The following is an 11,005-nucleotide window of genomic DNA, read 5'->3' as shown; positions in this document are numbered from 1 at the left end:
GTAATCCACTATCTGGTATCCGGAAGGAACCACCAGAAGAGGAAGAAGCGTTTCCGGCCGAAACCGGAAGTGTAGTCAACGGAACCGCAAAATGCGGAAGTGAAGACTGCACTGGTTGACTTCGCGATCCGGAAGGACCGGAAGTCAGTGAATACTCCATCCTGCCGCGACCGCCGTAGCGTGCCGGAGCGGACGGATCATCACTTCCGGCAAGTGCCGGAAATGCGGCAGTCGAAACCGACTGCCGCCGCTGTTCGAACAAGTCCGGGGCCTCGTAGGTTATCGCCGGAAATGAAAGATCAGCAAGGTATCGGTCGTGACCCGATGCGAAAGAGCTGTCCCCCGAAGGAGAACGTCCAGGCGCCTCACGAGGGCTATCGGACCAGCTCTGCTTACCAACCGACGCTGAAGAGGGAGGACGCTGCTCCAAGCCGGAAGTGGAGGACAAAGACACGGAAGCCAATGCCCGGACGTCACTGCCAGATGCCGGAAACGCCGAACTGCTGGCGACGGAACGCTGAAATTCTGCCTGCACCAAGCTGCGGATTTCTGGAACCAGTGACTTTAACAGAGAGGAAACCAACGCACCTTGTCCAGGTGCTAACAAAGAAGACGAAGTCTCCGATGTAGAGACAGGTGCAGAAGTAACAGTAGCGCTAGGCGCCGCAAAAGAAGCAGAAGTAGTAACAGCGCTAGGCGCCGAAATTGGTACAGCCAACAAAGTGTTACGCTCTTGGTCTGTAACAAGTAACGTTGCTTTGGAAGAGGAAGACTTAGCCTTAATTTTCCCCTTGGGGTCCGACTTGCCACGGCGCTTGTCTGAATCAGACATGTTGACAACAACACGTGGCAACGCGAAAAAATTTACTGAAACATAAGTCTAAACGACTGGAAAATTCAGTAAACACACGCACTAATGCGTTAACAAAATACTATAGCTAAACTTGCCCCACAAGCAGAGGCACGGAGAGCTACAAACAAAGTCACACGAGCTAGAAAACTAACTCACACAACAAAATGGCGACACGCAAGACACTGACACAAACGTCAACAACACGTGGCAAAGCAAAAAGATTTACTGAAACGTAAGTCAAAACGACTGAAAACACAGTAAACACACACGCTTACGCGTCAACAAAATACTAAAGCTACACTTGCCCAAACAGAAAGAGGGCACGCAGAGCTACTAGCAAAGTCACACGAGTTAGCTAACTAACTCACACAACAAAATGGCGAAACACGCAAGTCACTGACACACAAGTCCGTAAAAAACGGACAACGTACAGTAACGAAACAGCGCAAACAACCAACAACAAACGGGAACGAGCTCACCAAACTGTAGGCAAGGCGAGCAGACAAGCTGGGTAACGTGGCCGGCGGGTGTCACTCAAACACACAAGGTCAGCCACAGAGCGTCAAAAAGTGAACCGTCCTCTCCGAGGTGAAAAAGACGTATGATAATAGGCACGTGTTCCTAGAGGAAGTGACGTGGCATACACCCGTATGGGAGGTAACTCCCGGTGTACTGGCCCATTACCAAAGCTACTTTCACTTTCGTTTTGGTGATGGGGTTGCTTCCCTTTAAATTCTTTAGCCGGGTAAGCGTTTTTCAGTGATAAGCATCTCAGGTGACTCAATGCTAATGTGATTCGGAGTAAGAATATGATATTTAATTTCCGTTTAGAGATTTAGACCTGCTGGTGGTGTAACACCGTGTTATTGACTTTTTAAACTCATTTGTTCAACTTTACTTGTGATCAGAATGTGATACCAGGAGGTAAAATAATTTGTGTTTAGAGATAACTCAGATTTAGATGTGCATTTGTTCAACTTGTGATCAGAATGTGATACTTTATGTATTAAATTAAAATGTTATGTGCCAGTGAGTTTGTGTGGACTTTCAGTAACTGTTATTCTTGCAATAGATTGTGATTTGTTACTTGTAGTTATGTGTAGTGTTAATGTGTGCCTGACTGCCAGGAGGTAAATTTGTGTTTAGAGATTTAGACCTGGTGGTGGTTTAACACCGTGTTATTGACTTTTTAAACTCATTTGTTCAACTTTACTTGTGATCAGAATGTGATACCATGAGGTAAATTTGTTTAGAGATTTAGATGTGCCAAAGATTCTGCAACTTTTTAAGACTGGCAATTACGAGACAGAGTGAAAGGTAATGTGTGATTGTGTGACACTGAGAAAGGGGATGACTTGTGTGTGATTGTTTCCCTTTGCATGTAAATGATTAATGGTATGACTATATAATTATGAGGGTGTGCATTTGACTACTATGAGTGAGGTTAACTGAGTGACAGTGAGTGGGTGAATGTTGATTTGATAAAATGTTTTCTTCATTGAATTGATACTTTACTGTTTGCTTTGTTATTGAACCATAGTGAATAATTAAAGCACCCCAAACATACAAAGTTTGTTTATGTCTTGTGTTTGTTTGTGGCATTTAAAATAAGCATGTGAGCATTGTTTGTATAAATGTAGGTTTTTGTGTGTTTGTCGCGGCCAACGCGCGATCTACGAGCCGTTGATATGGTTGGAAATCCCGGCTGGTTGGGGGCCGGTTGGAATTTTGGGGGGCCGGTTCAAATTTTGACTTACCGGCCCCCCTGGCCGGTAGCAAAAAAAGTTAAGGAACACCCCTGTCTGTTTTGATTTTTTTCTTCTCTCCTCTTATCTATCTATATACCTTTTCATTTGATTTTCTATGGCTTGTTTGTTGTTGGTTTGTTTGTTTGTTAGTCGTGTGCGGTTTTTTTTCTTCTTCCTTATCTCTCTTCTTTATTGTGGTCTTTCTAAATTTCTCCACATTAACTTTTGTTTCCATTTTATATTGGTTGCATTTAGCATTTTTCATCTATCAATTCGTTCCATTTGTATGCTTCTTTAGTGGATATTATATGTTAAGTATTTGTTTCAGGACAGGTTGTTAGACAAGGCAATGTGCCTTAAACCTTTATCCTTGTAAAGTAAAGTTCGTTTGTATAATGTGTTAAAATGGGTCCGCGTGATTCTGTACATATTCTTGGTGGGAACCAAGCGCTGCGTCGGATTAGTTGAAAATGAGATTTGTTTGAGATTTCAACCAATCTGACCCAGCGCTTCAGTCCCATGCAGCTGGGCCCATTCTCATGCACACCAACCCCAATGTCCCTCCCTGGAGTGTCCATAAAATGGTCCAAAAAGTCTGACAGCAGAATAAAATGTGGATGTGGATCGGGTAGTGAATGTTGAGACATGTGGTGTGAGAGCAAGCTTCGACACAGAACAGGATCTGGGACAGCAGCCACAGTTACAATACAGTGGAACCCCCCTTCTCAGACCTCAACAAATCTGTGAAAATCAGGTCTATTAAAGGAGGGAGTCTTAAAATGGGGGTACATTTACACAGGTTATGAACAGAAAATATTAGAAAACAGTCTTAAATTGGGGGGTCTTAAAAGGGGGGTTCCACTGTAACAACAGTACCAGCAACAATCCAGTCCAGCCACTCACCAACGGAGGCGCTTCTCTCCATCAGCTGTCGACGCTGTTGCTGGTTGACACTCTTGAGGATCTCCATGTCTGCCTCCAGTCCCGTTTTCTCGTGGTTGGTCTTGTCACGCGCCTCTCTGGCTGCGTCAAGCTGGGCCTCTAGCTCTGCCACTCGCACCTTCAGCTTTTGGCTCTGCTTGTGTGATCTGCTCGCTTCGCTCTGTGCTGCTTCTATGCTGCTCAGCTGGGACAAAAGTAAGACCCACATGGGTTTGAAACTCAAGTCCGCTGAAGTTGGATCTGGGCTATTTCTGAAATGTTCTAATTTTCAAAGCTTTACCTTTATAAACAGCACCAAAATATTAACGTTTATTTTTTTCATCAATGGCCTAAAACTTGTGAGTCTAATGACTCTCCTGATTGTTCAAGGGAGTCATGAAATCCCTGAATATCCACAAACCAAAACTATAGAATTATAGAGTTATAAAAATAAAACAAGACAGAGAAAGAACAAGCATTACTTTATCTTGAAGGTTGTTGATATCTTCATACAGCCCCTTGTTCTCGTCTCTTAGCGTCTGACAGTACTGCTTCATCGTGTCTACAGTCTCAGCACGGTCGCGCAAACTGAAATACAAACACAATCTTTAATAACCACTATCCAACACATTAAAAGTGTTTGTGGTAAAATGAATGACATTCACTTAAGAGTTCAGTCTGTCTTTCTTTATTTGTTCTTTATTTGGTGTTTAACGTCGTTTTCAACCACGAAGGTTATATCGCGACAGGGAAAGGGGGGAGATGGGATAGAGCCACTTGTCAATTGTTTCTTGTTCAGAAAAGCACTAATCAAAAATTTGCTCCAGGGGCTTGCAACGTAGTACAATATATTACCTTACTGGGAGAATGCAAGTTTCCAGTACAAAGGACTTAACATGTCTTACATACTGCTTGACTAAAATCTTTACAAAAATTGACTATATTCTATACAAGAAACACTTAACAAGGGTAAAAAGAGAAACAGAATCCGTTAGTCGCCTCTTACGACATGCTGGGGAGCATCGGGTAAATTCTTCCCCCTACCCCGCGGGCGGTTTCAGTCTGTCACATTCCCTTTCAATGACATTAATTTGATCAAATTTAAAACAGCAAATATGAGAAAAGAGAACACTTATTTTTTGTAATCATTCCTGTGACCCAAAGAAAAAAAACCCCAGCTAACATCTAAACAACAGCCATGATCACACTCAGACAAAGGGACCAAAAATACATGAAGTCTGAAAGTGACCCAAAGTTCTAAGAAATACATGAATTCTTAGGATGGATTACAAAGGCTGCTCTAAAGTTGTGTCGTGAAGATGTAACAAAAAAACAAAAAAGCTTGATATTATCCCAAAGTGTAACAATTCTTAAAGTGTCTTATAAACAAATAAAGGGCTGATTTATGTGTACACAGTGTCTAATGAGCAAGCAGCTCATCCGCGTGCACACCTACCTCTCAACATCACGTTCCAGCTCCTGGTTACAGTCTCGCAGGGCACCCAGTTCATCCAGACGATCCTGCAAGGCTCGCATGCGCTGAACCTGCTGCTCCAGCTCACTGATGCGACAGTCTGGCAAACAGAGGCAAAATAAGTTCTGATGAATTTTTACTTCTGTTTTTTTAATCATCTAATTCTAAAGTTAGGGTAACGACAGGGAACATACCTCTGCAATGGTTTAACTGTGAGGGCGTTACAAAACATTTATCATCAAATTCAGTTTTTTTCCCCTCGACACGATAGATATCTTCACTCAGATTTTTTTTAAATATTAATTAATGTCTGAGTCTTGACAAAGATTCTGGTAACTTACACAAACAGAAAAGAACTTGTTCAAACAGTCAGCAAGAAAAAAATCACAATACACAGAGAGTTACAAGTACAAACAGAACTTGCAGGGAAAAAAGAAACATGCACTGTAAATATCAAATAATAAATACCAGCTAAAAGTAAAACCTACTGCGTATTTATGCCGACAAAAAGAATAGTCCAACTCTCAAAACATCAGTAAAGACAAAAGGAGTCTTTGGACTAATTCACTCATCTTTACATGGTTTTGATGTTCCTACAATAATTAATGTCATTCGAACCATTCCTCAGACGAGTGGTTGATCATTTCAACTATTATACAATCATTCACTGAATGGGAAGCAGTAAAATGGAACACTCCCCCCCCCCCCCCCCTCCCCAGATCCCCAAAACTATACAACTTACAAGAATCAGGTTTTAAAAGGGAAGAAGACTTCAAACAGAAGTAGACTTACAGTGATTATCACCAGACAATTTGGAAAACTTTGTACATATATTTATTTATTGTTTTCTTTTTTGTAATGATTACTTTTTTTCTAGGCGCTTATAGATATTAGAACAATGTTCAGGATTTGCGCCAAATAAATACCCTTATTATCATTTAAAACAGGGTCTAAAACGGAACGGGGGCTGGCCAAAATCCTACCACCAGGGAAACGAAACTGACCTTTTCTCTCCAATGTTGCGTTGCACTCCTGCAGGTCTAGCTCCAGGTCTTCGCGCAGTGTGGTCTCCATGCGCAGGGCGTGCTGACACTTCCTCACACTCTCCTCCTTCTCCCTCAGCATGCGCTGTCCACCCGGCAACAACACACTCTACACATCAACCTTTTTACTTCCCTTCTAACACCAGCAGCTAAATACAGTGGATCCCCCCCTTTTAGGACCTAAACAAATCTGCGAAAATCAGGTCTTAACAAGAAGGGAGCCTTAGGCCAACAAAAAAAGTTGTATGTTTCTGGTCACCCGACCCTACCTAGTTTTTTCCCGCCGACCCTAGACTTTTTTTTTTATTGCATTTGTAAAAAAAAAGAAGAAAAAAAGCGTCAAAACGAAAGTAACAGACGGCAGACGACACAAGGAGGATAACCCCGCATCCCTTTTGTCTCATTTGTTTTGTAATGTGTTGTCTTTCTCTTTGTATAGTAAGTCCAGTCTCTTTGCATCACTGTATAGTTATTTTCTACCCTGACAACACCACAAAACAAAAAAACAAAAAACAAAAAATCCCCACCTACCCTATTTTTTGTAGCCACGTTACCAGAAACATACAACTTTTTTTTGGGGGGGGGGGGGGGCCTTAAAGAAGCAAGCAGTGAACAGAAAATCTGAGAAAAAAGGGTGTTAAAATGGAGGAAATGTTAAATTGGGGTTTTTTAAAGGGGGGGTTCCACTGGACATGGTATTGACAGTACAGTACTATCTAACTGCATGAACTTGTCCTTTGTCAGCTGTGTAGCTGTGCATCAGGTACAGTGCTATCTAACTGCATGAACTTGTCCTTTGTCAGCTGTGTAGCTGTGCATCAGGAAACACACTCTACACATCAACCTTTCCTTTTTAACACAAGCAGCTAAATATTGACAGTACAGAGGTATCTAACTGCATATTTTTCCTGTGTCCTTGTGCATCAGGAAACAACATACTCTACACATCAACCTTTGTAATTCCTTACTAACATGAGCAGGTACACATTGACAATAAGTATCTATATGTATATATATATATAGATATATATACAGTCGAACTCGCTTAAGACGAATCACTGGGGATCGGAAAAAAAGTTCGTCTTAACCAAAATTCGTATTAAGAAAATTGATCGATTTTTTTTTTTTTAAGTCTTGTACATTTTATGGTGTTTCAATTTGTTTCTTTCGCAACTTTCATGCTGCTTCACGTTTAGACAATAAAGTGACATATTCAGGTACATGTTCATGTGTGTCTCATGTTGAGTGATGATTGTTGAGTTTGAGTGAGAGTGAGCACACAGATGTTTCATCCAGTTGTTACGTTTTTGGTCACACACACGCGCACACACTGACACTGTCCACATTCGCGGTGTTCCTATCATTTGTCCGGAATCACTTACCTTGGCGACGGGTAGCAAACCTTGGCCAATTTAGTTTTTTGTTTTTTTGTTGCAACATGATGTTCAAATCCAAATCGAAAGCACTGACTGACTGATAAACTATCGCGAACCGGCGAACGCAAACGTTGAGAGTGTGGTTTCCCTTGTCCAAGGGAAACCACTCTGGCATCTATATTTTTTGGCAATGGCTTCCGTTCGATGTTTCGTTTTTGGTATTCGCGAAGGAAATAAACGTCAGTCAGTCATTCATGTTCAGTGTCTGAGCTATCAATCACTTTGATTCTAAATTTGAAATTGTTTTGTGAGTACAGTGTAATCAGTTTAACTTTATTCAGTGATCGGTTGAGCAATGGTTCAAGCAGTCGACGCAAGGGAAGACTTTGACACACGTGTATTCAAACTTCTCAAATTCCCATGATATGTCGATCTCGGGACGAGTTTAAAGATTTCGTCATAAGCGTGAGTAAATTACAGACATTATGCATGCTTGGGAATCCAAAAAGTGCTCGTTATAAGCGTAAATTCGTTATGAAGAATTCGTTTTAAGCATTTTTTTTAAGCATGAAGAAAGAGGTATTCAGTTGGGAACTTAAAACTAATTCGTTATAAGTCAAAATTCGTAACTAGCGTGTTCGTTTTAAGTGGGTTCGACTGTATATATAAATTTATTATAAACAGTGACAACTAGAGAAAGATTTTTTTTAATTTTACAAATTACAGTATAAAGTTGTCCCCATACACAAGACTTGTTCTCTTTTCTGCGCATCCTGCAAACTACATCAAGTATGTTATAGTATTTTATTTTCTTAGAAACCAATACAAAACACTCACACTGTCTGACTTTGTTTTACTGCGCAGCTACACATCTATAGAATGAATAATTTCACCTGTTCCTTTTCTTTCAGCTTTAGCTACGCACATGGCAATAACAGTTAACACACAATCCAAATCAACCTTTACTTCTGGGAAAGCACCACAAGCAGCTGTGTTACTCCGCTTCTGACAACTACACACCCTACACAGAAGATGTCACTTACCTCTAACTTGTATCTATGCTCCTTCTCTCTTCGCATAATCTGAAAACCAAAGAAGACAAGTGTACACACTCACTCTGGTAAGAAAAAATGTACGAGGACAATACATGTGCATATCTCATGGACTATCTAACTAAAGTTCTTTAAAATCCAAACTATCAAACTACAGATCTTCAAAATCCAAACAATGACCTAGTACAGCAAATTGACAGTCAAGTCACTCTTAAAGCTTAACTTGAAATCGAACGGAAGTCACCATTCTACCTATTCGTTCGGGCGTTAATTTTATAAAATCTCAGAAAATGTAATTTTGACTTGGGTGATTTCGTCCGCCACTGTGATTCATTTTTTCAATAATTTGTCTTCCTCCTTTGACAGAAGAGTCAAAGGTTCAGCCCGATCTTCAAGGTTTCCAAGACATGACTTGCAAACCTTTTCCAAATCCGAACCTAGTTCGCCGAACACCCCAAACCTAGTTCAAAAACTCAGGTTCGTCTGGTTAAGGGGAGACACGGCACCTCAATTTTCACTAAAATCATGATTTTTGTGATGTGATTATGCCTGATTTTGACTCATGAACACCCCTTCTAACAGCTCCTAACACTATTTTGCTCTAAAACTGGTGCCAAATGTATGAATTTAGCCAATAAAAATGTGTACCGAAGCTTGTTGGCGTTTATTTTGTGCAATATTTGCTAAAATAACCTTTTTTTGACACTTTACAACACCACAATTCGCTCGAGGAATCGCCTCGCATAGCAGACGAAAGAAAAGCCCGAAGTTTCCTGAACCGTTTCAACGAACTGACGTCACTGCCAGAAACTTCCATAAATGGCTTCGCGCGGTTTTTCCAACGCAGACGACGATACGAAATATTCCAAATAAGGGAGAAGCCTACTACGACTTGAAGATTAACCAAGGGGGAGCATCGGGTAAATTCTTCCCCCTAACCCGCGGGGGGAGTTTCCATGGTTACCAAGACCGTTAAACGTGTAACAAGACATTTTTTCTGTATTTCAGCCCAGGCACATTCAAACCCCTTCAAGTAATTCAACACAGTTCATAACGATTTTGATCTAGTTCGCCGAATCTTGCCGAACCCAACGAACCTAGTTCGCGAACCAAAAGGTTCGTCTGGCTGAGAACAGGCTTTACGTATGACTGCTAGAAGTTTGCACATCCAAGGACAGTTACAGGGGTGGTTCGAAAACACATTTCCAGCAAGACAAAGACATGCAAAAAGTTGCAAAATAATTGTTCAATCAATGATAAGATGCAAAACGGCAGCAATAACATGCGCCCACCTTTCTGGCCAGCTGAGGGGAGTTGACCAGCTCCTCCAGGGGAGTGGCAGGTGAGGAGGTTGCTGCAAGACGCAGTGGAGAGCTGTGTAACGAGTCGTTCAGGTTGCTCAGGTTCAGACTGGCTAGACGCACCCTCAGCGGGCTGTCTCGTGCCTCCATAACTGCACCAAGCAAAATAAAGTTGACACAAGGAACGTCGTTCACTAGAGCGTCCGGAAAGTATGAACTTGATTGCATTACACGTTTCTAAGAAAAAGCACTATTGGTCTACAGGCACTATTTCTGTCATGATCTTGAAATTTGTTGACCCTTCTCAGATGACAGAAGTCAATCAAATGTATTCAATGTGCAAGTTCCATCAGATTCAGAGGCTATAAAAAAGCCAAGTTTCAAAGTTCTACTTTCAAAAGCCTATTTCAGTGTGTCTGGAATTAGTCAAACTCTGAAATTGTGTGACATTTCAAAGCTTCGGTTCTAATCATTTCAGAACACGTACACATCCCGTTGTATTCTTAATTTTGTTTTCTTGACCTATGAACAGATGTCTAGACTGCAGACTGATCAGTTGGCCTGCCATTTGCTACATATGATTGCACAAGTCAGGTGAGTCAAAAAATTAACTATCGCATGCAAGAGACTAAAAGCATAATCTGACATGGGAAAAAAAGATGAAAGACACTATTCAAGCAAAGCAAGTGGCAATCAAGCTTTGCATAATTTTCCATGCTCTTGCCTCTTCATCCTTACACTTAAACCATATCTACTACACTGCTAAGCTTTCACAAATGAACTAAAACAGATCCCCCCCCCAAAGGAAACAAAGAAGTACCAAAAGAGAACAGAAAGCAAAGACCAGGGGAAAATGCTGATAAAGCACTGAACAAAGCTACAACAAAAGCAAATAAAGAGGAGGCGTGCAAGTTCAACACAGTCAAACCACATACATGACACACGTCGGGTGGGATACATGACGGAGGTGTCGGAGGAGGAAGAAGCGATGCTTGTGTTCACTAGGCGACAGAAAAAGTCAGCGCTGTCGTTAGGCCCGGACTCTACAGAGGCATCACAAATCACAGTAGGCAAACTAAACATCTGGAGTTTGACAATGAGAACATACATGAACACGTAACTAATACAGTGGAACCCCTATTTAAATACCCCCTCCTTTTTCAGACCTTCTGTTCTTGACCTCTGTAAAATTACCCCCATTTTAAGACCCAATTTTCTCATATTTGTTTGTCTTAAA

At 41.3% G+C, this 11,005-nt stretch overlaps 1 protein-coding gene across 3 annotated transcripts in view; it reads right to left on the bottom strand.

The window, feature by feature from the left end:
• The window catches only part of LOC138969150 (golgin subfamily A member 4-like), a 45,995-nt gene extending 35,188 nt beyond the window's left edge, over positions 1-10,807 (bottom strand). For all 3 annotated transcript variants that reach the window (XM_070341867.1, XM_070341865.1, XM_070341866.1), the window contains exons 1-7: positions 10,704-10,807; positions 9,760-9,920; positions 8,459-8,497; positions 6,001-6,124; positions 4,979-5,096; positions 4,005-4,110; positions 3,505-3,727 (exon numbers count right to left, since the gene is read on the bottom strand). In XM_070341867.1, the coding sequence (XP_070197968.1) occupies positions 3,505-3,727; positions 4,005-4,110; positions 4,979-5,096; positions 6,001-6,124; positions 8,459-8,497; positions 9,760-9,920; positions 10,704-10,728 (796 nt within the window). In that variant the 5' untranslated portion in view covers positions 10,729-10,807. The remainder of the gene's footprint in view (positions 1-3,504; positions 3,728-4,004; positions 4,111-4,978; positions 5,097-6,000; positions 6,125-8,458; positions 8,498-9,759; positions 9,921-10,703) is intronic.
• Between the last annotated feature and the right edge of the window lie 198 nt (positions 10,808-11,005).

This window comes from Littorina saxatilis, linkage group LG6 (assembly GCF_037325665.1).
Source record: "Littorina saxatilis isolate snail1 linkage group LG6, US_GU_Lsax_2.0, whole genome shotgun sequence".
NCBI classification, from domain to species: domain Eukaryota; kingdom Metazoa; phylum Mollusca; class Gastropoda; order Littorinimorpha; family Littorinidae; genus Littorina; species Littorina saxatilis.
This window is presented reverse-complemented; position numbering and strand designations above follow the sequence as displayed.